The sequence below is a fragment of the Ptiloglossa arizonensis genome, chromosome 5 (assembly GCF_051014685.1).
Source record: "Ptiloglossa arizonensis isolate GNS036 chromosome 5, iyPtiAriz1_principal, whole genome shotgun sequence".
Classification (NCBI taxonomy): Eukaryota; Metazoa; Arthropoda; class Insecta; order Hymenoptera; family Colletidae; genus Ptiloglossa; species Ptiloglossa arizonensis.
This window is the reverse complement of record NC_135052.1, coordinates 11,690,921-11,718,700: the sequence shown is the minus strand read 5'-3', so window position 1 is coordinate 11,718,700 and position 27,780 is coordinate 11,690,921. Positions and strand designations below refer to the sequence as shown.

The following is a 27,780-nucleotide window of genomic DNA, read 5'->3' as shown; positions in this document are numbered from 1 at the left end:
ATTGTAAAAGAATCCTACACAAATTTAACTTCTCGCAACGGTAGCACTGTATCGCAGAACGAACACGTGAATGACGCGCGTCATGACGCAGCGTCGTGTCATGGCGTTGCTGTTGCTATGCGACACATCCCTACCACTCACGATGGTTTCTTTTCCGGTACTCTACGGGAGTAGTGGGGTGAAGGTGGGAGAGTAAGGAGTTTGAAGGCGATTGCGGGGACAGGGGCAGGTGCGAGTCTCCCCTCTGTGGATACTTTCATGGCAACGTTGGTCGTGACGCGGGCAGTGATGCCGTAGTCAAGGAGACCGCAGTAGCAGACAACCAACACTCCGACCAGCCGTCGACAACAAAATATACAGGTTCGTCGGAGTGTGCTGCTCCGTTTTTCCGCTTCTACGGTGGCTTGGCTGTTCGCGTGGTTTCCTGGGTGACAGGCACGGCTGTTCCTTGAACGGGAAAAGACCGACTGAAATACGTGGGGGAACACGTTCGGCCGCGCAAGTGCGCCCGGGCGTCGTGTTGAGAGTACACGCCATTCATGAAGACAGGTGAGTAAAAGAGATGTACAAATCGCGCTTTATTACCATTCTAATTACAATCTTCTACAATGCTTCATTTTCACCATTTTCTTACACGCATTCGCAGGAATCGTTCCTGAACTTTGAAATTTGAGCGCGTTATCGGCTCCGCAATAATAATTTTATCGTTTACAATATATATTCATTCAGTGACAGTTAATTGTTGTAAGTTTAACATAAGTACATTGAAGAATGTATTGATCTTTCATAATTATGTGATTGAATATCTTGAATCTGGAGTATTTTGCCATTGTCATTTGTTTGTTATTATTGAGGTCTTGAATGTGAAGTTTCTGTTTCAAGACATTGTAACGCATTGTTACTTTCTGTCCCATTGATCTGTAATATATAAATTTTATCTCATCCTTTGTGTGTTTAAGTAAAAATAAAACAAACATTAATTCAGTCACAAAACTTTGTTTATATTAATTTGAGAGAACAAACTAATATTTTATTTTAAGAACTTATTCTTTTGGAAATCCTATAATATTTTTCAATTCAACAGTTCCTCTCAGCATCCCTATACCAATGAATAATTATTTCTTTAATACCAGCTTTCTAATGGGAGGAAACCATTGCAGATTTCTGGCTTTATGTATTCCCCTATTATATCACGCTTTACTGATTTTATTGTGTACCCTTATCCAGGGGGTATCTAATATTTGGAAGCCTCTGTAGCTTTTAATTAAAACGGTCTTATCAATTATATCAATGAACTTTGTCAGGCATGAAGGAAGAGCACAGCTGGAAGGCAGCTACCTTTAGTTATTTAATTATTGTTCACAACATAATTAGTTATGTGCTCTCTTATATGCTGTTTCTGAAATCATCAGTGCAATAAATTTCAAGTCCTATGCATTTTAATATTTTATATTTTTTTTCTGCCGATACTTGATTGCTAGTATTATGTAAGAGTTTCAATCAATATTTTGTCAAATTTTCAGTTTTATAAATATTTCAAAGAAAGAACAAAGAACATAGAGTATATATTTTATAATAACAGTAAAGTGTGTAGAGTAGTCCCAAGCACCAGTCATGCATAACACAAGCCAGGTGTACACATGGTGTTCTCCAATGTAATCATTATTTCACAGAATGACATAACACCTCACATTGAGCAATATCCATTTGAAATATTGTTCATTTTTCCATTCTATATTAAATTAGAAAGAAAATTTAAAAGATTTTATTTGAGAACTGTATATATGGAAAGTAAAATTGTTTTAAATTAATTAACAACATAACACTTTATTTCTAATAGAATGTCTGCTAAAAAATTTCATGCATTCTTTTAATTGTAAAATTTTATCGTTTTTATGAGCCTCTGAACTAATTAAAGAACTTATTACTACCAGCAGGAAGGGGCTTTAATGCTCTCTAATTGCATCTATGATCTGACCTTTTCTACTGATACTTCCCAACCCCTTGAAAAAGAGCTCTATAAGTCCAGTCACGCGTACAGTGCATTTTAGCTACCACCCGTCTCCCTTTCGTTTGATTCCCTTTGAAACATTGTGTTTGGTACCTGCCACCCTACAGGTACAGAATGTACCAACACATTTTGGTATATACTTGTTATAACGACAATGACGTGTTTCGTTCGTATTGGAAGCTCTTCGGGGCTTCCCTTTGATCTGCAGCTTATTGAATGCTGCACACCTGCGAGAAATTACGTAGCCGATTCATCTTATGTAGGTTAGGGTGCCTGTTAATCTATCGGCATATCTAATGCTTGATCCGGGCGTCGTCATTTGATCGCATTCATTTTCCCTATTTGTAAACATATACATGGCATATGTTGCTAAATTCACAATGATACAAATGCTACATTCTACAATGTATTTATTATTGTTTTTTCGTATATCTAGCTAGAATATACATGTAAAGTTATTATTAGAGTATAATAAACTATCAACAAATCTATGTAGATTATACAGAATATCATGTCTGTATAGTAAATATAAATAAGGTTTGTATTCTACAAGAAAAAGACTTTTTTTTTCTACTTTTACAATTATAAGTTTTTTTTAAAAGTATTTTAAAAGTATTTTTTATTTTGTATAATGTATCTAATAACAAATTTGTTTTCTCCTGTTATTACTCAATTATATTCCTCGCTAGTTGTATTTTGTAGGGTGATTAAACTTATAAGGGGATATTATAGTAGTAGTTTATGTATTGAATCTATTGGAAGACGTTATTGATATTTGCTGCATTTGTGTGGGTTATATACCTATGTTACAGATCCTTCCCTCCAGAAACGGGGAGGTAGCAGTAGTGGCGATACTGTGGGAGTAGAGAGAGGTGAAGGAGTGATTGCCATGACTACGACGGGAGCTCAGTATGCCCTCGCAGCATCCACCAGAACTAATAACAGTGGGGGTAACTCTGCGACAGTGGGGGTGGAACCTAAGCCAAGTGTCGTTGTTGTGACTACTTCCAGTTCCAGTGGCAGTGGTAGTGCAGCACAGAGTCAATCAACAAGAGGTCAGCAACTCATCACTGTTGTTACCAGCCCTGATCCTTCCAGCCCAAATAATCTGCAACCTATTCAGGTTTGTTAAATTACATTATGCTGATTATTTATTTATTTACTGTGAGATTTCTTCTCTTCAATAATTTAACATTGATTGCCAATACTTTTTTGTTTGTATTTAAACCTATAACAATATGTATTATTGATATTTTTTATGCACCTAGATTATAATTTATAAAAAGACTGATTTTGTTTATTAATTATATATTATTAAAATATATACACAAAGAAGTTCTCTTTAAACATTGATATTATTATATAGAACTTTACTGTTGATCATGAGAACATGCATACTATAAATAATAATTTAGTTATTGGTTCAGGATCCACTTGAAACAGCTGCAGATTCTTCCAATGGCTCAACAGGTACTCCAGCACATGTTACAGCACAAGTTGTAGTGAACACTACTCATTCAGGTCAACATACTCTTGTGGATTCTGATACTGCGTCCACATCAGCCGGCACTATTGTTAGTGGTTCTCCGCATTTTATCACTGTAACAGGTGCGTTTTTAATAAAATACATGTAACGCATTTTTATTTTATTTGTCTATCAGTTGCAAAATTGTTGATTACAAACTCGCAAACAAAAATCTATTTCAAAAAATGGTTTTATAGCAATTAGTGATTATATACATAAAAGAAATTGCAATAAGTTGTCAAAAGACTTCTTATAAGTAGTAAATATTAGGGGTGAGTATCAGGATCAGTTTGAAAAATTATAGTGTTTGAGTAGAGATTTGGCCCTTTCCATGCTGCTGAAAAACATGCACCTCTGTTCTTCTACTCTGACTACACTAGGCACCAGTGATTCACCATCTTACGCGTCCCTCACAACGGCAGTAGGTGAGGGCAGAATATAATCAGCATGCATTGTTCTTTTACATTAATTATATAGAGCATATCTATAAAACTACAATGTACTGTATGTTGACCTACACTTGATTTTGCATGTATCAGTATATTTCTTATATTAATACAATTACATACATACTAGTTTCTATAAGAAAAAACAGATATAAATGAGTATCAGATTTCATTTTAAGGAGTGCAAGTGCTGACACTCTATTTTTTCTACTGATTTCTTCACAAGGTATAATTCTGTCACATATAAATGTTTTGTGCATTTTATAAAGTTCCATTTATTTAAAGAGGTCAGTTGCTGTAAATAAATTAAGATGTACTGTACCTGTTTCAGTGTCGGGTGAACCAGAGGCAGTGGGGTCAGAGTCCGTATCTCATCCTACTTATGTTCAATATGTTGAAGGGGATGGGTCTACGTATATACCGGCAAATGGTCAGATGTAAGTACATAAATATTGTATTACACAAGTATGTTATTGAATTATATAAATTATATTTTTGCAGGACATATCCTGTATATGCTGTTGGTGAAGCAGGAGCAATGTACACTCCTGCTTCGAGTCAGTATTACACACCGGCATCTACCCCAGTGACATACGCACAGGTAATTTATGAAAGTACTAATTCTGTGATAATGAATACAGTGTCAACTGAAATACAATACTTGCTTGGAGAAGAATAATTAATGATGCTTTTTTAGGTCACTGGTCAAGGTTCAAATCCAACAACCGGACAATTATTATCTCAGGGTAATGGCACATATTTAATTCAACAAAGTGTCGTGGATGGAGATCCCACTGCACATGCGCTGATATCTGCAGCTGCACGTGCTAGTCCTCAGACAGAAAATGCGGTAAGATAGTAATGCATGTTTATAGTTTTCATTTCTAACAGCTTTTAAATTTGTTTGTTTGTTTATTTGTTTTTTTTTATAATATAAATTTTTTAGAGTCTGCTATATAACGCGGATTCTTATTTCTGCAGGCATGAAAGACCTGCATGATTGTAAAGAGGTGAAAAGGGCAATTTTTATTTGATAATTCAAATAATATGCCATCAAATGGCAGTTACACTTATTAGAAATATATTTTTTTCATTCTTGTTTAGTGAATAGAAATCTATAAAAACATGAAATATTTTTTAAATTGGGGTTTAACAAGCTATTGGTATCTTGGGTTGTTTGATAGGAAACTGTGGTTAGCGGGGGTGGAGGGACATACTTGATCAGCGGTAATTCAGGAGGTACTGCTGTCACCGTGGAAGATGCTGCAGCTGCAGCAGCAAACATGACGCATGCCACTAGAGTTTCTCAAGCCACAGTAAGCTGATACATAATCCCTATTTGCAAGCTTCGGTATATACTAATTTGTTGTAGCACGTTTCTCAGCAATAACTGCTTTCTTCGGGATGCTTTTGCATATAATAAGTTCAAAATTTTATGTATTTTAATCATAACACAAGGAAATATTTTTTCTAACATAATTGCAACTAGTATTTATGAATGTTCTGAGTAATTTAGTTAGTACTTTATACATAATGTTGATTTGTCTTTAGTATTGTATTAAGTACATAAATATTTTTTTGTATTATATATAATGCATTGTAGTTAGAAAAAAAAAATAGATTTCTCTTTTACACTCATAATTCATAAGAATTGTTATATAAATAGGTTCACTGGTTACTCGAAAATTATGAAACAGCGGACGGTGTGTCTCTTCCGAGATCTACCCTTTATAACCATTATTTGCGTCATTGTTCTGAAAATAAATTAGACCCTGTAAATGCGGCAAGTTTTGGAAAATTAATACGTTCGGTCTTTTTGGGTTTAAGAACTAGACGGTTAGGGACGAGGTAAATAAAATTCTTCTTTTACACGTACTTGATATTGTAATTTACCGATAAATGGTTCTATTTATGTCTCTTTGTAGAGGAAATTCAAAATACCATTACTATGGAATTCGTGTTAAGCCCAGTTCTCCTTTAGTAATGTTGAACGAAGATGGAACACCCCGTCAGCAACAGAGTGCAAATTCTCAAACAAAACGATTCAAGTTTGTGAACCAAAAACAGGATACTACGTACGAAAATAATACACATTCAAATACAAATATTTCTTCGAATAATTCACCACCACAGTATCATCAATATCTTGGTGAAGCGAGTGGTGCCATTCCAGAATTTCCTGAAATAATAGTTGGGCATGGTTCATCCCTCCCTGAAGATTGTACATTAGAAGATATTGATACGTTCCGTAGCATATATCGAGAACATTGCGAAGCATTTCTAGATGCGGTTCTCAATTTCGAATTTGCTACCGTGGAAAGTCTTTGGAGAGAATTTTGGCGTAGTCAGGATAATAATAATGGCGATGAGTGTGAGGAAGAAAAATATTTATCAAAGTAAGATTTCTAGATACAATTTTATTGTATGTTCTATAAGTTAATTAACGGAAAACAATTCTAATTGTATCTGTTATATATCTAGAACCAAATTGTATCAGATGTGTAAGTGTTCAGAAGTTCAAGATTTCATTAGGAAGGTTGATTACACATTTTATCAAAACTTAGTGGAGGTACTAATGCCTAACGTATTGCGACCTATACCGAGTGAGTTGCATTAATCTTTTTCTTGTATGCTTATGGCACTCTTTATATTGTATTAATATATGATTCTTCAGGTTCCTTGACGCAGTCTATCCGAAATTTTGCAAAAGGTCTAGAATCATGGTTAACATCAGCAATGGCTGACTGTCCAGAAGAAATGACTCAGATAAAGGTATTATAGATACCTAATACATACATAATGTTACAAATGATATTTTTATAAAGTATTTCTATTCTACAAGAAACTTTATTTCAGTTAACCGCTGTATCTGCATTTGCACAGACATTAAGGCGTTATACATCACTGAATCACCTTGCTCAAGCAGCACGTGCAGTGCTTCAAAATTCTAGTCAAATAAATCAAATGTTAGCAGATTTAAATCGTGTTGATTTTCATAATGTACAAGAACAGGTATTTTCATTACTTAAATGAATAAAATTATTTTCCAATGTAATTTCTCTTGACAGTTATATAGAATGCATGAGCATATTTTTTTTCAGGCTTCGTGGGTATGCCAATGTGATTATGCAATGGTGCAACGCTTGGAAGCAGATTTTAAAGTGACATTACAGCAACAAAATTCATTAGAAGACTGGGCAATTTGGTTGAAAAGTGTTGTGACACAAGTCCTTAAACCATTTGAAGAGAAACCTACATTTGCAAAAGCGGCCCGTCAATTTTTACTCAAGTGGTCTTTCTATAGGTAATAATTCTGAATATATGAAAACTTATTATCAATTCATTACTTTTTTTTTTGTTATATTCATTTAACAGTTCCATGGTTATTCGCGATCTTACCTTGAGAAGTGCAGCTAGCTTTGGGTCTTTTCATCTCATTCGATTATTATATGATGAATACATGTTTTACTTGATCGAACATCAAGTAGCTGTTGCTACAGGAACAACTCCAATAGCTGTAATGGGAGATGTGCGTATTTTTTGTTGTGATACATAATATCATAATAATACATTTTTAATAATTCTGTAATTCACAGTCTCTTGTATTTTCTTCCAGAAAAGTCAAAATTGCTCTTTAGTTAGTGCATTTGGTACGACTTCAAACGGAGGTGAATCACTTTTCATTCATTCTTCTGGCAGTTCTTTTGATCAATGAAAAACTACTGTATTTCAGAGAACGTTTTCTTTCTTTTAGATACATCAAATACGAGTCAATCAAAGCGTATGAAACTAAGCTAACTGCGTGCCTACGTCCTTTAGTTTGCAAGTAAGCCAGTAGCACCTGAGAATGGAATATTAGCACAAGAGCATGCAGGCCTACTAACACACTAGTCCCATAAATTATAATTTTGTATAAGACAAGATCTTGTCGTATTATAACTTAACAAAGAAGATTTTTGCATAACGCCCAGGCATGTATACAATCTAAGTAAGTTTGTGTGATATACTATGTAGGAATACGTAACTGCAGCCTTGCTTTATACAAGCAAGCACATGATTCAAGCGTAAGGTATCGCTGGCACGATGTTTAGTACGTTAATGTATCATCTAGTCGAAACATCATTGAAAAATATATGGGACCATGAATTTATCATGCCCTTATAGCATTGATATCAAAAGTTTACTCGATCGAATGTTTTATTTCTTTGAGGTTTTACGAATTCTGATAGTTTGAAGAATTTGAATACCTTATTTTAATAAAACAAATTGATTCGTTAACAGGCCATCCACGATTTGAAATTCGCGTTACTTAATATAATTTCTTATATTACCAATTTCATTAACTGTTTTATTTCTTAACAGTTAATGTGCTATATTTTTAAAGCATATTTTGCGAAAACAAAGTCGAGTGAGCTTAAAATAGCAAACGTCAATTTGTGCAAAAGAAAACGTTCGAGGAAAAACGATAGTCCTGTATTCATATTGACGGATTCTATTTTGCACAAATACTCAAGTAACATTTTACGAAATCCGCCCTGCCGACGGTATTGTCAAAATATTAAAAAAATATTCCTACTGGAGCAAATGCAAATTAGATTACTATAATGATATAACTGTACGAGTTTTAGATATTTCCAACATTCATATTTTTTAATGTGATTTATTAATTATACATCGAGCTACGTAAAAAGTTCTGTTCTAAGCCGTCTGTTACACTCCATATATATTCTTTCAGTATTTTTAAACGAATAGTACAAAACAACAATGAAAAAGTATGGATGTAACAATATATAAAGTAATCGTTTTGATTTACTGATAGAATATACACTATGGTTCTTGCATTAAATGTACATACATATACAAATGGTGTGGCAGATAGAAACAAGTGCACAGTTGTTAAAGTTTAATGAAACAAAACAAAAAGAGTAACAGTAGAAGCTGTGAGTGTCTTCAAACAGGCTCCGCATTTAAATAATTTTAATATAAAAAAAAGTATGTGTCAATATATGATTTATATTTGTAGGCACTCAAGTAACTCTTCTGTGTAATAAAGTACTAGGATTAAGTGTGCATCGTGAATTTCACGTCACATTTCTTTTGTTATATATATGTATATATATACATTATTTTGCAAATGTACGTCAAAGTATATAAGCTGTTTCAAATGTTGAAAACATACATAATATTTTCATTTGTTTTTTTTTCTCTTTTTTTTTCTCTTATGTATAGCGTTCAAATGCTGCTGTTTTCATAAAATATTTACTAATTTATTATTACAATTAAATTGAATTATTTGTATATATTTTGTAGCCACTTCTTAAACATCGAAGATTGTACAAGATGTTGGCTGAATTGATGGCAGATAGACGAATTTAACTTTTATTTATAATATGATACCAAAAGACTTATTCTCATTTAGTATGTTTTTTTCCATTAGCATTTTAGGGTATGTTAAAAGAGCATATAATTTGCTGCATACTACAAGTTCATTAAAACTTTGTATGTATTATTTTTCGTTTCCACAAATATTTGTTCCATGCTTTATATTTTCATGTATTATATATTTATATTTGTTGTACTTGTATTATTTTATGTATTTAAATCATTTGCTGAGTAACGTAAATAGATATATGCACACTATCATCTCTCATTAAATAAGTACAAAGTTTCAATGAAGTTGATATGTACTGCTTTATATATTTTTTCAGTAACATAATTATTATAATTATTGATTAATGTCAAAATGCTTATTAAGGCAACACTCATTTATAGAGGATTCAACTGAAAACTTGCACTTAAGTGATCTTACATCACTCATAATATTCTGAGTTTTCAAAATACAGTGTGTGTGTATCTGTAGAGTTAATTCCTTTTGCAATAATTACCATTGAATATTTTATGATCAATATCTCAAAAGTCTGTTGTTTGAAATTGTTCAGGACTGTGTGTGAGTTCTTTCAGGTACAGGATCAATGTTTCCATTTTATTTTCCATTACAAAGCACGACTGTATAAATCATTTGTCAAGTTTTGCAGATACACATCATGTTATTAAAAAAAAAATTTACGTTTAATAATTAAAATTGCTTGGATTACTTGATTTTGCAAAAAAATCCTGAGTCTGAACGTATCTCACAGTATAAATGCATAAATGTTGGAATCCGCTGTAAAATGCTATATCTATTCAACACTTAATTGAATCGAAAGATACGAACTCCTATGAACAAACTAGGTGTTTGGCAAAACTTGGTGCCTTTCATTGCATACAAGAAAAAACGAACATTTTTTTACTGTACCTTAATTATACGAAGAATTAATAAACTTCCGAGGCCAAACGACCAAAATAAATTAAATAAATAAACAAACTTATGCTCTTCCTTTAGGGCTTCTTTGCAAAGCTATTTCAATTTTGAATGAAGATATACTAGTAATTTTTTTTCAAAAATCTGGAGCAATGGAAAATTAATGAAAGTTTGGAAGAAAATGTATATGCTGTACTTTATAAAAATACTGTATTGAAAAGTATTGCTTCTTTTCTATTTAGTGAAGCGAGTCTTTTTAAATGAAAATTTCTTCCAAACTATGATTCATTTTGTTGAAGGTCATAATAAAGGGTACTAAATACTGGTCAAATTTATTGCATTGCGACATTCGCAAATAGTTTTAATGAAGATAGGATATATGTTTATTTATTGTATAAAAATATTGCGTACTAGTCAAACTTCATAGTTTTAAGTCAAAAAACAGGGATTGAGTATCACACAGTACATCGACCATTGGTTGCACATATATTATTTGTGCAAGCAGAAAGGATAGAATATTTCCATAACTATAATGAGCTTATATGTGTAAAAACTATTGATACCTATGTGTACTTAGCATAAGAATGGCTTTCTAAGGAATTTCCACGTTTTCTTTTCTTGTCGAGGAGAATACATGCACTGTTGATAAGTACAGCTGAATATAGAAATGTGTCCAGTGCAACTGGGTTGTAGAACAGTATATTTCAGAATCAAAATTGAACAGAAATGTTCTATTACTAAAGATAAAATAAATCAATCCAGTTTTAGTACACAATTCTATATTGTATGATACTCGTTTGTACTTTTAGGTAGGATTGCTGTTTGTAAGTTTCACAATTATCACAAGATGCGAGCAATTGTAGTCTTGTTGTTGACAAATGAAAGATCAAACATACCGTGGTTTCCTATGTTGCGGAATAAGACGGCCTTAAATATTTCCACGTGTAAGACAAAAAAGAAAGATTTACTATGTTGTTAAGAGTGGACATTTATAACACAAACAACAAAAGAGAAAAGGAAAATTAAGACTTACTATTGAAAGGCGAAAGAAGTGAAAAAAAAGTATCATTTTCCTTATGACGTAGAGAAGATATTTTGATACCTCCAGATTTGCACAAATCGAGTGTCATTTATTACTGCTTAAATAAAATTATTTTTACTGAATGCAGCTCAAAACTATAACAACTTATATAAAGTTATGCGAGGTATAAGAAGCTGTAAGAACTGTGTGAATGCGCGAATCATAAGAAAAATAAATAATATATGTTTAAAACTTGTAAAGCTATTGTCATGATTTCATAGCTCCGAAAATTTTGTACCTTTTGTACTTTAAATTAATGTTGACGTTTTCAATTAATACATGGAAGACTAATTTATTCGTTACAATATTTAATAATGTAAAAATTAAGAAAACTATTTCATTCGTATTAACCATTTTAAATACATAACCGTATGACTATTTGTGCTACATACGTTATTATCATATATAAAAAATAATGATATTCATAAACACTCGATCTCGAATTTCTAAGAAAAACAATTTCTAGAACTTTATAATGCAAATGTTATGTATTACCCTTTGAACTTAAAAAATAAGGTAAATGTTTAATTAGTTTCGCGCAAGTTTGGACACAACGTTTGTCAAATGTGTCTCGTTATACATAGGATGTACATGTGATATATGAATCTAATAGTATCATGAATAGAAATGTTTTTATTTTACGAGATGGGAAATAAAAAAAAAATGATGTATTTTATATTCAGTACTCGAAAACTCTTCGGTATTTAACTAAATAGTATTTTTTTTGTAGTATTCGTTAATATATTCACGGATGAACTGAACACAGCTTGTTCTCCATGCACACACCTTTGCTGAGAAACGAAATATATCGAAGTTGCCTATACCGTCTTTGGTGAATCTTTCGCTGGTAAAATAAAAGACAATATATTAATTTTGCGAAAGGTGTTCAAATTAGTTGCGTATCACATTCTAAGAATCAGCTGTTGTGTTCATACATGCCAAAGGAATAAAATAGGGCAAAGCGATTAAAGGTTTGTTTTCATGTGACTCAAAATAACAAATTCTAATACCATACATACGTCACACTTTGTTATGACAACACATAGTTACATGTCATGACATTTGTCAGCAAGTAATTATTTCTATAGAAAATAATGCAGCATCTGTGATTACAATGTCATTATAACGCAACATTTATGCTTTCACGATGACGAATGTCATAGCATTCAATGTGAAAAAGGACATTAAGGTAGTTTGTAAGTCTTAAATTTTTATGATATAAAATATAGAGTGGTTCTGTCGTCATTGGACTCAAAATAGTGGCGCCACCTAAGCCCGTAATGATAATTCCGTGTTTGTATATAGTGATGAAATAGCCAATGTCCCTGTTACGTCATCAGTTAGTCGACGATGCTACTATAGCGGAAATTATTGCATTTGTAAAGCTGTGAACTAAAAACACAGGATTATAGTTGGGGGTGTTTCTGAGTCCATTGGCGAGAAAACTATTCTGTACTATCGTCTGTAACATTTATTTTATATCTCGTCTGTGCCCTGTGCACATTATTAAAAGTAGTTATTAAATTTACAAAAGAATTTTTGTTGATGTAAGATACGTTTTGAAATTTAAACATTTTTGTTCTTTAGAATCGAAAAAATATTAAGTATAAATATATGAGAACTTACATATGACAATAAATAATTTGTTAGAAAGTTGACAATAGTCAATACTTTGTTGATTGTTATAGTTGGTGTGTTTGATATTTAAAATTTTCGGTCGTTCATGAATGAAAAATAAGTCGAATTGTGCGACATTTTATTTCCCCTTGATAACTTGTACTAAATAATTGAAGTTGATGAACGGAGGTTGGTAAGAATCTTTTTGGCACGTTTAGTGAGGCAAATTTTTTGCTGACATCATCTGAAAAGATACCGAGAGGTGGTGTCGTGTTCTGTCGTCAGTAGTTTTCTTTTACAATTGTTACTTGTAAGTTTAAAGATATAGTACAATTCGATCATCATTTTCTACAGTCGACTTTGTAGTATTTTGGAAGAAATTTTGATTTACATCGACTATAAAAATCATTTGATTAATAAAACCATATTGTTACTTTATTGAGGTTATTGACATATTGCACAAATGGATTCAATTTTATATATACTCATTGAAACAGACATTCATAGGACCATTGTCCTATAGTTTTGTCACTAATGTGGAAGCTTTTTTTTACTGTGAAATATTTTTGTTTCTGTGTTAATTACATTTTGAAGCCATATGAAAGAAAATATAAAAAAGAAATAACTTGTTTGTTTTAATCACTTACCATATGGACAAGTAAAAATTTCCTTTTGAGAATTGAGATCTTAGCAACCAACAGAATCAATGATAATTCATTTGATACAATGTATATCTTAATTGTTAGGTAAAAAATGTCATCAAATGTTAAAAACTTTGGCAATTTAGTCCTGGATGTGCGTAATGAAAGAGATGATTTCAATGTAAAATCAAAACCAATTATAGAAGATGTGAATGAAAAATTAATTTCTAGTGAGATGGGAATAAATATAAATTCTTTATCTAAATCAAGAAATGAATCTTTTACAATAACATCTTCAATGGACACAGAGAAGGATAAAACTAAAGATGGTAATAAAAAAATAAATAAGGAGTTAAGTTATAAAAGCATTGTTAGTGGAAGTAAAAACCATAGTTAATATGGATGCCTGTCTTTTTTTTTTTTTTGAAGTTTATTTTTATATTTTTCATTAAGAATATTAAAAAATTTAGTCTTTTGTAATTGTGCCATTATTTTGAGAGGTGTTTTGAAATGGCTAATGTTTTAAGGTTTCACACTTACAAGGCCTCACAGTTTCTCTCTAATATAATAATGAAATCAATGGAAGACAAGTGTTTGAATTGTAGTATGAATCTAATATATTAATACATTAGTGCTTTCAAAATGCCAGTGCAATACAAAAATAGAAGAAAATTAAAGTATCAAGGTATCATTATCAATTATGAAATTGTTACAATATTTATTGTGAACAATGTACTTTTACAACAACACATTCATTAGAGATATCTATAAATTTATGAATCATTAAACTGTGTGCCTGAATGAAGATTTTTCTCACTTTAGAAAATGTTGGGTCTCGGAATAAAGGTGATAATAAGGATACTGATAGTTATGCATTGAATCAAAATGAATACGATGCTAGAATAGATGAAAGGTTACCAGAAACAGTGACGTTGCTTACTACACCTGATGGAGGAAAATTATATTTAGTGGGAACAGCACATTTTAGCCTTCAGAGCATAAATGATGTCTCAATGGTAAATAGTACACTTTATAATTTTGTATATCTGAAATGAAGTACAAGTGGTTATTCTAGAAAATTTGAGATTATATACAATAAATATAATGTAGGTCATTTCTGTATTAGAACTACTTATTACAAATTCTGTAATGTAAAAGATTCAGGGTAATCTTTATATTTCTAAATTAGTTTACTACTATAAGAATAGTTACAAATATATTTTTTCACAATTAAAGATAATTCAAGCTGTACAGCCTCATATAGTTGTAGTTGAATTATGCAAAGACAGAGTTGGTATATTGCAAATGGACGAGGAAACCATAGATCGCTATGCCAAGAAGTTAACTTATCGTGAGTTTCTATCATTTTTTATTTAAATATTTATGGTTACTAATTTATTAATACATTGATGAGTATTTATTTTATAGAATGTATTGTTGAAACATTGAAAGACCATGGAGTATATAGTGGATTATTGTATATCTTGTTATTAAGAATGATGGCCCGGATTTCAGAGGAACTTGGAGTAGCACCTGGTGGTGAATTTCGTAGAGCATGTGAAGAGGTAAATTAGAACAGATAGATTAGAATTTAGATCACTTTTATGAAGTAACTATAAATTATATGGTGTTTCTTTAGGCAAAAAAAGTACCAAATTGTATTATTCAGTTGGCAGATAGGCCATTTAACGTAACAATGCAACGTGCAGTAAGATCATTATCTTGGTGGCAAACTATAAAGCTTGGATGGTATTTGCTACGTATGAAAGACCATGTTACTAAAGAGTATGTTGAGAGTTGTAAGAAACGGAGTCTATTAGATGATATGATAAGCCAACTGAAAGAAGAGTATCCACCAATAGAGGAAGTATTTGTAAAGGAAAGAGACCTTTATCTTACATACTCTCTTCAAGTAGCATGTATGTCTCAACGTACTTTAAATGGTATAATATCACCCAGAGTTGTAGGAATTGTTGGAATAGGTCATACTCCAGGAATTATGAAAAATTGGGGAAAAGTAGAGCCTTCAGACATACCACCCATTTTAAGGTATTTTTATTTAATATAGGTATGCAGGTAAAATTTTACAAGTACAAAATTGTATTTCCTTTTTCTTTACAGAATACCTCCTCAATCGTTATCAAGCAAAATATTGAGATTTACTGTTAAGGTCTCTTTATTGAGCGCAATAATTTATACAGGATATAAAATTTTACCAGTACCTTCTGTTATTAAATTGCAATCTATAAAATCGTTGGTCGGAGGACTATTAAAGGTCAGTGTCGAAAAATAGAGTAACTGGAATTTTATTTCTAGGACCTCAGACTGGTATAACGCATTCTTCTTTATTTTGTGCTGTCTGTCTCTAAAGACTTTGTCAAATTTCTTTGGATTTTTCGTTGATATAAAATTATGGTAAGCATGGAGGCGACTGCTTGTGCAGACGAATATGAGCATACAATACCAAGTGTTATGTATGTAGTAAATAATATACCAGGTCCAGGTATAAACATAGAAGATTTTGAATCAGAGTATTCACTAGGTTGTTTTTGTTTAGTTAAGTGCTCTGACTGTTCATGTACGCGCGGTTCTCCTAATTATATCAATGGTCGGATACTAGATGAAAAATTAGCAGGGCTCATAATCGAATGCAATTCTCATTGCACGTGTAGAAAAAATTGTGGGAATAAAGTGGTACAGAATGGACCGTTGGATAGTTTAATTGTGTCAGAAATCGATAAAAAAGGACTTGGCCTGTTTACAACTAAATTAATCAAGAAAGGCCAATTTATTTGCGAATATGCCGGTGAGGCGATAGGTATCGAAGAAGCACGACGCAGAGTCGAAGTAAATAAGAATTGTATGAATTACGTTCTTGTAGTTTCTGAACATATTGGAGATCAAGTCATCGTCACGTGTATAGATCCCAAATATTTTGGTAATATTGGACGGTACTCTAATCATAGCTGTGAACCGAACACTATTCTCGTACCTATCAGAGTCGAAGGAGTAGTACCTCGATTATGTTTGTTCGCATCTAGAAACATAGAAATCGGTGAGGAAATAACTTTTAACTATGCTGGTGGAGTTGCTAATTCCGTCCATGCTCTCAGTGATACGCTTTGCCTTTGTGGTTCCAACAACTGTTCTGGCTATCTGCCGCATAATTCTATTTAGAAACGCTAAGAGAACATGAAGTGTTTCACTGAGATGAATGTGTCTTACATTGACGTTAAAACACTTGAATACACGTTACATTGAAATAATTCATTAAATATTGCACGATACAAAATGAGTACTCAAAATTGATTGCAAGGTTTCGAGAAGGCAAACATACACGATAGTGTTTTTATTACCCAATATAATTGGCACTAAGCTTAGTTATTTTGTAACAAGTTCTTATAAATATGCTTAAGTCAAGAATGCAGTTGATATATTAGTTTGTAGATTATATTAATTCATCGCTTTGATTGTTTATTATCGACTGAATAAGCAGTATGAAGAGTATATAGCTTCAAGTGCAACCTCATTTATTTTCCTAGAAGCTAGCATGTTGAAATATGATAATTTATCTTTAGTAAAAAAGAATAGTCGATTATTGAATCCATGCTTTTATGTTTACTATAAAATGTAGAAAGTTAATGTGCCAATTGTACAGAGAAGTTTTCTAATTTTGTCCTAATTTATATGAAATTGACGATGTTAAATAAAACTATATTATTTTAATCAATTATGGTAATTACATTTTCTATTACAGCCTGCTTATGTGTTCATTAAAACTGATGTTAGGAAACAATGGATATTTTTGCGGATATAGTCGTTATTAATTTTGTAGTAACTTTGAAGAAACATAACAAAAGAAAAAGTGGGAATTGTCAGTAGTATTAAGGATTGGGTAACTTGCGACGATGAAAATTGATCTGCTGTACGATTGGAACTATTATTATCAAAAAACTAGTTTTCTGCTAAACAACAGAATATAATTTTAATAAATGCAAAATCTACGAATTGAATGTTATGTAGAGATACAGTATATAAACGAATTACAGTTTTCTAGTAAATCGAATTTGAACTAGGGCAAAGTAAAATTAATATTTGAGGTTAAAATATTAAATACATTGCATTCAAATATATAGATTCTGAACGATGTAATATCATTGTTATATATGCATTGATTTAATATTCAATGTTACATATATGAATGAAACATTTTTGTAACAATCGATGTATGTACGTTAACTATGTATTATATAATGGTACGATATATACATATTTATACAGTATATGTTCAATAGTGGTTTAATGGGTACGTACTGTTTAATGCAGAGTGCTTTGTAATATACTTAATATTACATGTAGTATTTAAATTTTGAAGAAACTTGGAAATTCATACATTTGAATACAGGTGATTTATAAAACACTCTGTATGCCAATCTACAAATCGAGTAAGGTACTTGCGCATTTTAAATGACTTTCACTGTTATATCAAAAATGAATTACTGCGGTTTTGTTTGTACTTTTAGAAGAATATAATTTTACTCAATGTACAAGGTCTTTGAATACTCAAATTTCTTTACGTTTTTAAATTTTTAGGACAAATTTCAATACTGACAATAAAATAGTATATAATGTATAGAAATATACTTCAATAAGTTAAATAAGATTGTTGAGGTCGAAAACATTGTCCCTGTGTTTTACTGAACTATGTAGGCATCTGTATAGACTCAATTTGATGACGGTTTTTATCTCATTTCTATCTTTCACTCCTTTAAACTTTGGTCACTCCCTCAGGGATCTTATTATACTTGTATATCTGCATGTGTTTCAGATACATTTGTAGAAGTCTTTATTTATCCCTGGTTAATATTTTCAATAATTTTATTTTCAACTGTTTTATCGCGAATATTACATTTGTAATATGTTATAAATAATGTACAAGTCGGTTTGAAAAATTAAATTATTTTTTGACATTAAATTGAAATGAAGTTATATCAAAAGCAGCATAGAAGAAGTGTATTCATTATTGTTTTAATACTGTCATCAGAAAAGATTGTATTACAATTTTTATGTGATACTATTATATTCACAAGATTTATTGTAGTTGGCAGTAATTTTTTTTGTAAGACTAAATATATTTATTATTGTTTAAGTACTAAGAAATATTGCGTGTAATTGAATGCACGTATTCCATTTGAACACAAGTGAATCTCTTTGGTTTTATGTACAATTACAATATTTTCTCTGGATTTTAAAAACTGTACATTATTTGAACAAAATATACAGTTTATAAAATGAACATGTAATGAGGAAGCTAATATTTTTTGATTCTATCTAATTTTTAATTCTCTTTTTCATTGTGTTTTGTGGCACACTCTGATTCCTTTAATTCATTACAATATCTCCAGCGCAACCAAGTTACCCTCATACGATCCCAAATATTTTCTAAGGAGTCCATAGCAGGTCTTACATCAAGTAAGGCAAATGTATATTTTTCGTCCACTTGACCACCGTCATAATAATCTATAACGTATCTTACATTTTTCCCACATCTATCTACAATCCAATCGTGACGATCAAATGGCAATTCATACCTAAAGGTACATTTATTTATGTAATGTCTTATAAATAATTACTATTATACCTTACAGAAAATAATAATTTACCCCATCCAATGTCGAATGCGTGCACGTGGTGAGTATTGTGAAGCTTTACCTCCAAAGCTGCGAAGCTTTGGAGAATCACACTCTCTAGCATGAAGCGCTTCCCATTTGAGGACTTCCTGCCATGCTTGTTCGTTGTTGGCATTGTGAATTTTTATTATATTATCCATGTCTTTTGGTAAAATATCATCATTCTTCCAACGCCAACCTTTCCTTAACATTGCATTCCAAAACATCTGCTGAGAGGGATATACCCAAAATTCATTTTCTTCTGTTGCTTTTGGTATCGATGAGACTTGTCTGTTTGTAGGCAATGGAAAAGGCTGATCAGGTGCTGGTTGTTGATTAGCAGCCGGCATCTGTAATTTGATAAAAATTTTCACTCTAAACAGTAATTAACTTAATTAGTAGTAGTAAATTAAAATACTATAGATTATACAAACCATATTAAGAGGATTAATTTCATCTTCACGTATGTGATCTATTGGACATTCATTAGTACCTTTAGAGGGTGCTTTTTCAGCTTTATGCATAGGACATTCTGGCGGAGGTTCTCCTTCAAGTTTATTCATTTCATGCTGGTACGTTGGTTTTGAAAGTTGTTGCTGAGATACTGGCATAATTCCATCAGCTGCTGACGTTGCAGAAGCCAGTACATTACCCATTGTGTATATCCTTGTAATTTCTGAAATATGTATTTACTGTTAGGACACTTCTTTTTTCATTCAAAAAAACTGAAAAACTACCTCTAAAGTAATAACCTATAAATAGGTTATGCAATAACCTATATTTTACCTTGTTAAATTTAATACATCCAATGTCACTGTAAGAAATAGGTGACTATATAAAAATCTATAATATATACCTTTATAAATTACAATGTTAGAAGTTTAATAAAGGCAAATGTGTGACAATAGTATTTACATGAAACTAAAATATGAATTGTATCGTTGGAAGATTCTATTTGTTCGTCAATATATTTTTAATATTGCTACAAAGTATTTTAATGTATTGCAATGATCGTAGATGATGAAAATACGTCACAGATTAAATGTTATACATTTTTAAGAATTGGAACACCTCAATCCCAAATTCTTCTGACTATACAGCTGCCTGGTGGTGTAGAATGTCAGTAGTGGAAACAGAATGTCCAAGCAGAGATGAATGTACTTTTGTACTCCGTTAAACCACGTTTTAGTTATAATGTGATCGGTAGATAGCGCTAGTAGTCATTACAATTCATACGTAGCATGTTAGTGAGTATCACTACAATATTTTAATGTAAATAATAAAGCGTCAGTGGTCAGCCAGTGTTGGGATATTGCCAGATTAATCGGATTTTAGAGGCTTCTTAGCAATTAACATGAATGTGTCGTACATGTAACGCAACCATATTTTTCCTGACGTTTTAGAAATGTAGTAAAGAGAAGGAAGGTAACAATAAATTGAAATATATGTTATATTAATTTACATATAATTTTTTGTTTATTTTTTTATTTCCATTACCATATATGTATGTATACCTATATGAATATATGCATGTCGAATTCCGTACGAAATATTGCGTCGCGTCCTGTCGCGTCACGTCGCGTCGAACGGGATGCCAAACGCCGTTGTTAGATTTTTCCTCACCACTCTACTTTTACTATTCTCTATTTCATCACATGATACGAATATTAACACTGGTGGCCATTAGCTTTATATCGAATAAAAGTTTACGAAAATTCATTAACTCAAGTACATATGTTCAAGCTAGGGATAGGTATCTTTCAGGGTTTAAACGAGGCCCTTTGTAACGCCACAAACGATAAAGTTCGAAATTCGAATTCTACTTCAGTTTCCTATTTTGTTTTGCAATGTATGATTATGTGTAATTCTACTAATATCACTGCCAAAATGTAAGCATTACATCGGTGAAATATACAGCCGTAACATGACCATAGAAATATATGATCGTAGCATAAATAGAATTATAAATAATGAAATGTAATATAATAATTAAATATATTTTTTAATACATTTTCGTGTCACAGGTAAATTGTTGGAGCGATGAAATTTGAAACGTATTCATAGAGTAGTCCACCTACAAATGTAAATTAATGTTTGAGTGAATTTAAAAAGCATTGCAGAAAGATTTATATTCTTGTTTTACCGTACCTGGCAGTTTTAACGTTGAATATGAGTTAAACGTTAGTTTTTAACATTGTATTATTAGATGGTATGTATTTCAATTTTCATTATGAAAAATATTTATCTTATAGATTATTACCAATATAAATACTAGATTGTTCAATAAGTTTTATCGAACGATAAAAACAACCTATTATATATACGTAATAACACCCCCCCCCCCCACACACACACACGTACGCACGCACGCACGCACGCACGCGACACACCCATTGTATATTGCATTTAAAGTGTTATGTACAGGGTGGGCTGTAATTCGTAATACAATTGAACAGAGAGTGATTCAATGTAAAAAAAATAAGAAAAAATTTGAAATAACATTTTTTATTCGAGGCTTCGTTTTCGAGAAAATCGACTTTAAAGTTTGTTTAATTTTGTAAATGATTTAATTCTCATGTATTTTTCTACCGCGATTGTCTCCGTCTGAGCTAGTGTTTACGAATATTGATAATTTATTTTGTTTTATTACATTATCCTCAAGAAATGGCAACAACAAGGACATTTTTAATAATACCGATAGTGTACTGTATTGTAGTATTGCAACAGAAAGTAGTAATACGGAATAATCAATGAATTATCAGTAGAAACACTTCGTACTGTTTTAACTATCCAATAAACAATGTTTGTAAACACTATCTCGGACAGAGACAACCGGGGTAGAAGAATAGACAATAACTAAATCATTCATAATGATGAACAAATTTAAAAATCGAGTTTCTCGAAAACGAAGTTCCGGATAAAAGAATGTTACACCAAATTTTTTTTTTACTTCTTCATGTAGGGTCACTCGCTGCTTTGTTGTATTATAAATTCCTTTTTATATTTCTTTCTTTTTAATTTGTTTTTATTATGCAAAGTTTTGCCACTTGCCTATCTACGTTTAGGAGTACATATTTATGTAGAGGGCTTTTTTCAATAACAAGAAATAAAACACGTAAGGGATCGAGTTTAATCGATTAAAACATATTTTTTCAATGTTAAAAATAACACAGATTCAAGGTTTTATATGAAATTTTAACACTAGGTAGTCTGCGGATCGGTGTCAAGTATTTTAAAAAAACGTTATTTAAAAAAAATATTTTTGAATGCACTCACGCTTTTTTATAATTATGTAGATATATCCTTTTGCTTATTTCCGTGGTAATTATTGTTTTCTTTTCAATCGTAAACATGTTTGTTTATTAAATGACGGTATAACGATTCATATTGGTATATTACTAAAACGGGGAAATTGATTCTCGTGGCAAAATGAACGACGTTCATTTTTTTTTTTTTTTTTTTTTTTGAGATTTTTCCGTTTTATAATTAGCATCGTTAAATTTGTTCCGTTACGTTGCCGATTCGTATTATAAATTTGAAATGGAACCGTAAAGCAGAGAAACGATGGGGAAACAAATTGAAAGGCCAAATATTTTCTCGTTCTTTTTGTTTCAATTGAAATACTTATATTATATACACTCAGTCCGCAGGTTTCAGGACACGAATCGAGACATTATTGTAAATTTGAACACCTTTCGTCGTAGTATGTACAAAACGTATCAAATTTCGATAACATCGCGCTACCAATACACGGCGGAATATCGTTTCAATTTATTTGTAACATTCAGCGCGGAACAGATACTTTGCGCGCGTAATTCTTTATTATCCTAGAATACTGTATAAAAAAAGAAAGATATGAAAAAAGAAAAGAGGCCTATCGAAATAGGCGTTATCGTTCGATCTCGGTGGATCGTTATGTACTTAAGGTAACTCTCTACTTGTTACGACAAAATTGGCTTCCAATATCCCTTTCATTTATACTGTCGTCGAAAGCCAATTTTGACAATGCACTGGCCACTATTACTCGTGAAGTTATTCCAGAGCTCCATGGAACTTTGCGTGGCGAGATTGGTTTCTCTAACGTACGGTATGCGTATCATTGATCTCCGAGGGACGCGATTGGAAAACGAAACGAAATCAATTCCTCGCGATCTTCGTCGATTCTTTGTTCCCGGTTACGTGCTCCAAGTCGAGGCTGTCGTATTCGAGGCCAGCGGTGTTATCGTAGTAAGCGTAATCGTAATCGGATTTCTTTCCAGATTTTGGTCGCGGTGTACTAGTAGCGGGCAGTCTCGTCGTGGACGAGAAAGGTCTCGCGGATCCGCTGACGTAGGTGCTTCCACGGGGAGTAGTCGGCGACTGTGGCGGCCTCTGCGTATTCGAGTTGAAGTTATTCGGATTGTACGTGGTAGCCGTAGAGATCCTTCTGTACAAACGAAAAACGGTATTCTCGGTGAATCTCGTTTGGTTTTCGGCTCCGTTGGTTGTTGTTCTTGTTCGAGGAATGTTTCTTTACGTGTGAATAATTGCCGATAGACGTTACCGAAAAATGAAACGCTTAAATATTATTATCTAGTTATCGGAATACCTTGGCACAGGAGTAGTGGATCGTGGTGTTTCAGCCAGATGGTTGATACTCGCAGGACTGAATCCAATTCCAACGGACGATCTTGCAAGATCGTAGTTACTCGTGCTGGTCTCGGTGTAATATTTTCCATTGGTCCCGTCGTAATTGTTGTACTGTGTAGCCTTCTTTGGTGCCTTGGTACTATCGTAATATTGGGACGAACTTTTAATCGGTTGGCTAGTCTTCTCGTAATACTGTCCACTTTCGTTATTCCTCAGAGAGGTTTGAACTTGACTGTTGTCATTAGCAATGTATTTTTTTGTGGCTGGGCTGTAAGTAGTTGGCGCGTAGCTACTGCTTGCGTAACTCGGGAAATACTTTGTGGTTGCCTGAGCGATGTCTTGCCTTGTAGACGTACCGCTTCTAAATTGCCCATTGTTGTTGCTGTTGTTATTATTGTTGTTGTTATTATTATTATTATTATTAACATTGTTATTGTTATTGTTATTGTAAGTATTGTCGTATACAGTGGGTGCAGGTGTCGTGGACTGAAACGGTACATTGTTATTTCCACGTTGAATGTTGTTGTAATTTCTCTGATAATTCGTGTAATCGTTCGATTGGTAATTGGTGCTGGGTTGCAGGGTCGTGGATTGCACAAACTGGCCACCGTTGTTGTAATTCTGATAATTCTTGTTGTAGCTGGTCGATTTCACTGTTGTACTCGGACTAAAACTGCCGGTGCTCTGTTGATTGTAATTGGAATTAGCATTGTACGCATTGTAGACGGTCGTCCTCGTCGTGGTGCTCGGTGACTGGAAATTGTAATTGTCCTGGTAATTCGTGCTGGGCCTGTACGTCGACGATTGCGCGTTGTATCGTTGGGTGTTCTGGTTTCTGTTGTAATTCTCCTGCGGTCTGGTACTGGTCGAGGGTACAAAACCATTCGCTCGTTGATTGTAGTTACCGCCGCTGTAGAAACCGGTGTAAGTGTTCTGATTGTTGATCGCCGGTGGTGCAGCGACGGTGCTGGACGAGGCGTAATTGTTGTCCCCGTTCTCGGTGAACTGTTGCTTCCTGCTGATCTTCCTGACGCCCGTTTTCTTTCTGGTCTCCTGTGCCAGATTCTCGTCCTTGTACGTTTTCTCGTTCTCGTAATCCTCCTCCTTGCCGTTTCTGTTATTGTAGAAGTTACCGCTGCCGCTGCCGCGCAGATCACGGTTGTTGTTCGCGTTGTAACCGGTAGAGGAGACTCGGTTCAGTGTATTGGCGGACGAACGAACGGGGTCACTTGTCTCGCTGCGTTGCAGGTGATCTTGGGGTTCGGCATCGCTTCGTATACTGTCGTAGTGCGGCGATTCCAGTCCGGATCCGATTCTGTACAAATCGAAGTTGTCGCTGGCATAGTAGAGGGTGGCTGCCTCGCAGTCCACGTCGTACCAGTCCGCGCAGGTTTGACTCTCTTGGTCAAACGCGGTGTCGTTCGGACATAAGAACCTTTTCGATGTAAAGAAAATGAGAGAAAGGAAAAAAAGAAAAGAAAAGGAAAACAGAGTATTTAACGAGACGCCGTACGAAGAAACGTTTCCACCTCGATCCCTGTCCGGTCAGGATTCAAAGTTAGGGAAACATTTTTTCAACGATCATCATCATCGGATGCAAGTTCTCTTCGTTCTGGCTTACTTGTAATCCTGAATGGTGCCCGACACGGACACGCAAACGTGGAACACTTGACAGTCGGTCTCAGGGTCGGCGTAATAGCTTCCTACGATCTTATTGCGACAATTGAAGGAAGTTTCCGGCATGTATTGCTGGGAGTACCTGGGTGGTGGCCGTTGAAGCCCGAGGACGCAGGTCCACAATACGATCGCTGTAACCGAACCGGTGATTCTTTCACTGCTCGATTCGATTTTATTCTTTACCGTGACGGTGAGTTTCTTTATCGTTTTATCGCGATGTCTCACCGTGGAAAGTCGACTTATCGGTCGCGAACACGAAGTCGTTAGAAGATTTTTAGAGACTAACGGCGAGCCGTTTGTCACGGTTAGTGAAGACACCGTAACAGTTTCGTCGAACGCTCGTTCGGGCAACAAGCCGCGCTTTTTCCATGCATAAAAGAGGAGCTTCGCCGCGCGCTATCTCCGTACCGAGAGTTTCTACCCACGTGTCTCGCTCGAGGAGGCGCGACAGTGAACACGAATTCGACGCCGGAGCGATGGAAATTACGAAGGAAAGCCACGATCCCCGGTTTCTAGCGATCGGTTGGATTTCTAAGTTTACAGTTTCGGTTTCTCTACTCTATGGAAACACGCGTACGCGTTCGATCGCGTTACGTACGAATAAGATTACCCCGAGTGGTCGACCGGACGGCGATGTGCCACGAATCGAGTTGTTCGCGTTGGTCGAACGTTTTTCGCGACTCGATAGCGCAAACCTACCCCAGAGAAGTATCAAACGTCGTCCTACGGTTACCATGATCACGAACAGGCTCTGCACCGCTCTTGTTCTTTGTCCGCAGGAAAGATTACACTCCCGCGTTACCTTCGCGAAGGGTCTCTTCGTGGCGACTGCGGAGTCGAGGAGAACGTCTCGACCGAGGAGAGGATGCCCAGCGGGAGGAAACGGTTTCTGGGAGGATGGCTCCGGGGCCCGCGAAAAAGGTAGGGGCCCCTGTCCTCCCTCCAGGAGAGAGGGTACACGTGTGACGGGGGTAGAGGACGTAACGATGCGTTACGTCACTCTCGAGCTTGATCCGCCGGCCAAGTCAACGACAGATGGTACCCGGTGTACGATAAGTGTTCTCTTTGCGAGATGTCAGGGATGGATGAACGGATCCCGCGAATCTGGACACGTGTAATTTCAATTAATTATAATTACACGTGATGTTATATGTTATATGTATATATTATATGTATATATATATATATATATATATATTATGTGTGTGTGTGTGGACATATATATATATAGATACTTATATATATTTATATAATATATATAAATATATATATACATATAACATCAGGTGTAATTATAATTAATTTAAATTACACGTGTCCAAATTCTCTTTTGAATTCTCGCAGGATCCATTTTATATATATATATATATGTATGTAAGTATGTATATATAGGGATGACTATTAACCCTTTGCACTCGAAGCTTGTCTACTACGAGAAACTGGCGCCTCGATGAAATCCTTTAAATCGTGTAATTAATCTGAAACGGAACATTTTTATTTCAATACGTATATATATTTACATTTTACAAGAGTGGAGTATTTAAAGTTTAATTTCAATCCCAAACCACGCACACTAAATTAAGTGGTGATCGAGGGTTTTCGATACAGGATCGAGCTGTACCTGGTTTTCGATCTTCGAGATTCTGGTTCAACCCCTCAGCGACCTCATATTTTATACGAATTTTATGTTTTTCACACATCGTTCAGGTGCGTGTTAGATATTGATCCTGTGCGATAGATCTGGAATTCTTCTGTTTGTATAAACAACGATTTTGTAACAGGGACTGTTTCGAACACACGATCGAAGAGTGTTATCGTAAAGCGTAAACCGTGATAAATCAAATCCGACAAACGACAAACGATCGAACGATTAATCGGCAACGCGTTCCATTGAATCGTTCCGGGTAATCGCGTCTGAACGTAGACGGTCGATCGAATTTCGAGAAAATACCGAGATGGTTGCAACTTCGACGAAACACGTCGAAGAAACCTTGTTCGGGGTTTACGGATCGATATGGATCTGAGCGATTCAATTAGTCGTCACGATCGAAGCTCCTGACTTTTGGATCTCGTTTTAGCGACATATGAAATGCAGCGTCTCGAGTTCGCCGTGACCGGTCGTCCCGTGACCTTTGCCAGGGAGATCGAGACACTGGTTGCACTCTAAAAGGTGCATCCTGGGA

General features: G+C 33.9%; 5 protein-coding genes and 1 long non-coding RNA gene across 14 annotated transcripts; 3 read left to right on the top strand and 3 right to left on the bottom strand.

Annotated features, from left to right (window-relative positions):
- The first annotated feature begins 2 nt into the window (after nucleotides 1-2).
- Rfx (regulatory transcription factor Rfx) lies at nucleotides 3-11,564 on the top strand. Of its 5 annotated transcripts, XM_076312376.1 has the most exons (17): nucleotides 3-549; nucleotides 2,824-3,134; nucleotides 3,427-3,619; nucleotides 3,917-3,961; nucleotides 4,314-4,419; nucleotides 4,484-4,583; nucleotides 4,680-4,832; nucleotides 5,167-5,298; nucleotides 5,649-5,830; nucleotides 5,908-6,378; nucleotides 6,464-6,585; nucleotides 6,657-6,754; nucleotides 6,839-6,994; nucleotides 7,084-7,286; nucleotides 7,358-7,511; nucleotides 7,599-7,650; nucleotides 7,737-11,564. In XM_076312376.1, the coding sequence occupies exons 1-17, from the start codon at nucleotides 540-542 to the stop codon at nucleotides 7,778-7,780; spliced, it is 2,532 nt and encodes an 843-aa protein (XP_076168491.1). In that variant the 5' UTR covers nucleotides 3-539; the 3' UTR covers nucleotides 7,781-11,564. The 5 variants fall into 5 exon arrangements, with proteins under 5 accessions (XP_076168491.1, XP_076168492.1, XP_076168490.1 ...); XM_076312377.1 differs by having other exon boundaries at nucleotides 3,439-3,619; nucleotides 7,599-11,564; XM_076312375.1 differs by having other exon boundaries at nucleotides 7,599-11,564.
- Nucleotides 555-13,246, bottom strand: LOC143147278 (uncharacterized). Of its 2 annotated transcripts, XR_012992221.1 has the most exons (6): nucleotides 12,991-13,246; nucleotides 7,382-7,497; nucleotides 4,305-4,391; nucleotides 3,410-3,610; nucleotides 2,813-3,126; nucleotides 555-918 (listed from the first exon to the last, which is right to left on the bottom strand). It is a non-coding gene; the product is annotated as an uncharacterized LOC143147278 (long non-coding RNA). The 2 variants fall into 2 exon arrangements; XR_012992220.1 differs by lacking the exons at nucleotides 7,382-7,497; nucleotides 12,991-13,246 and having other exon boundaries at nucleotides 4,305-5,460.
- On the top strand, nucleotides 12,193-18,176 carry LOC143147274 (traB domain-containing protein). Of its 3 annotated transcripts, none has more exons than XM_076312389.1 (8): nucleotides 12,193-12,335; nucleotides 13,728-13,951; nucleotides 14,445-14,638; nucleotides 14,859-14,973; nucleotides 15,051-15,187; nucleotides 15,262-15,671; nucleotides 15,744-15,897; nucleotides 17,380-18,176. In XM_076312389.1, exons 2-8 carry the CDS (start codon nucleotides 13,735-13,737, stop codon nucleotides 17,437-17,439), a joined length of 1,287 nt encoding a protein of 428 aa, XP_076168504.1. In that variant the 5' UTR covers nucleotides 12,193-12,335; nucleotides 13,728-13,734; the 3' UTR covers nucleotides 17,440-18,176. The 3 variants fall into 3 exon arrangements, with proteins under 3 accessions (XP_076168504.1, XP_076168502.1, XP_076168503.1); XM_076312387.1 differs by lacking the exon at nucleotides 12,193-12,335 and adding an exon at nucleotides 12,714-12,911; XM_076312388.1 differs by lacking the exon at nucleotides 12,193-12,335 and adding an exon at nucleotides 13,166-13,291.
- Cchl (Cytochrome c heme lyase) lies at nucleotides 15,661-20,448 on the bottom strand. Of its 2 annotated transcripts, none has more exons than XM_076312391.1 (5): nucleotides 20,343-20,448; nucleotides 20,078-20,105; nucleotides 19,726-19,967; nucleotides 19,286-19,641; nucleotides 15,661-19,213 (listed from the first exon to the last, which is right to left on the bottom strand). In XM_076312391.1, exons 3-5 carry the CDS (start codon nucleotides 19,945-19,947, stop codon nucleotides 18,961-18,963), a joined length of 831 nt encoding a protein of 276 aa, XP_076168506.1. In that variant the 5' UTR covers nucleotides 19,948-19,967; nucleotides 20,078-20,105; nucleotides 20,343-20,448; the 3' UTR covers nucleotides 15,661-18,960. The 2 variants fall into 2 exon arrangements, with proteins under 2 accessions (XP_076168506.1, XP_076168507.1); XM_076312392.1 differs by having other exon boundaries at nucleotides 20,207-20,434.
- Nucleotides 15,941-17,352, top strand: LOC143147276 (putative histone-lysine N-methyltransferase set-23). The gene has a single exon (XM_076312393.1). It carries the CDS (start codon nucleotides 16,035-16,037, stop codon nucleotides 16,797-16,799), a length of 765 nt encoding a protein of 254 aa, XP_076168508.1. The 5' UTR covers nucleotides 15,941-16,034; the 3' UTR covers nucleotides 16,800-17,352.
- A 2,576-nt stretch (nucleotides 20,449-23,024) lies between the features above and the next one.
- LOC143147271 (uncharacterized) lies at nucleotides 23,025-26,378 on the bottom strand. Its single transcript, XM_076312380.1, has 4 exons — nucleotides 26,297-26,378; nucleotides 25,542-25,728; nucleotides 23,880-25,355; nucleotides 23,025-23,717 (listed from the first exon to the last, which is right to left on the bottom strand). Exons 1-4 carry the CDS (start codon nucleotides 26,331-26,333, stop codon nucleotides 23,429-23,431), a joined length of 1,989 nt encoding a protein of 662 aa, XP_076168495.1. The 5' UTR covers nucleotides 26,334-26,378; the 3' UTR covers nucleotides 23,025-23,428.
- Between the last annotated feature and the right edge of the window lie 1,402 nt (nucleotides 26,379-27,780).

What these genes read in the sequence shown, in the direction of transcription:
- Cchl (XM_076312391.1), bottom strand. Translation starts at nt 19,947, where the DNA reads ATGGGTAATGTACTGGCTTCTGCAACGTCAGCAGCTGATGGAATTATG. An exon ending in AAATTAATCCTCTTAATATG is followed by an intron (nt 19,642 to 19,725) that starts GTTTGTATAATC and finishes ATCAAATTACAG; the next exon opens with ATGCCGGCTGCTAATCAACA. An exon ending in CGCATTCGACATTGGATGGG is followed by an intron (nt 19,214 to 19,285) that starts GTAAATTATTAT and finishes ATGTACCTTTAG; the next exon opens with GTATGAATTGCCATTTGATC.
- LOC143147274 (XM_076312389.1), top strand. Translation starts at nt 13,735, where the DNA reads ATGTCATCAAATGTTAAAAACTTTGGCAATTTAGTCCTGGATGTGCGT. An exon ending in TTCGTAGAGCATGTGAAGAG is followed by an intron (nt 15,188 to 15,261) that starts GTAAATTAGAAC and finishes GTGTTTCTTTAG; the next exon opens with GCAAAAAAAGTACCAAATTG. An exon ending in GACATACCACCCATTTTAAG is followed by an intron (nt 15,672 to 15,743) that starts GTATTTTTATTT and finishes TTTTCTTTACAG; the next exon opens with AATACCTCCTCAATCGTTAT.
- LOC143147276 (XM_076312393.1), top strand. Translation starts at nt 16,035, where the DNA reads ATGGTAAGCATGGAGGCGACTGCTTGTGCAGACGAATATGAGCATACA.
- Rfx (XM_076312375.1), top strand. An exon ending in ACTAGACGGTTAGGGACGAG is followed by an intron (nt 5,831 to 5,907) that starts GTAAATAAAATT and finishes GTCTCTTTGTAG; the next exon opens with AGGAAATTCAAAATACCATT. An exon ending in TTCATAATGTACAAGAACAG is followed by an intron (nt 6,995 to 7,083) that starts GTATTTTCATTA and finishes ATTTTTTTTCAG; the next exon opens with GCTTCGTGGGTATGCCAATG.
- LOC143147271 (XM_076312380.1), bottom strand. Translation starts at nt 26,333, where the DNA reads ATGGTAACCGTAGGACGACGTTTGATACTTCTCTGGG. An exon ending in GGCACCATTCAGGATTACAA is followed by an intron (nt 25,356 to 25,541) that starts GTAAGCCAGAAC and finishes TACATCGAAAAG; the next exon opens with GTTCTTATGTCCGAACGACA. An exon ending in TCCACTACTCCTGTGCCAAG is followed by an intron (nt 23,718 to 23,879) that starts GTATTCCGATAA and finishes TCGTTTGTACAG; the next exon opens with AAGGATCTCTACGGCTACCA.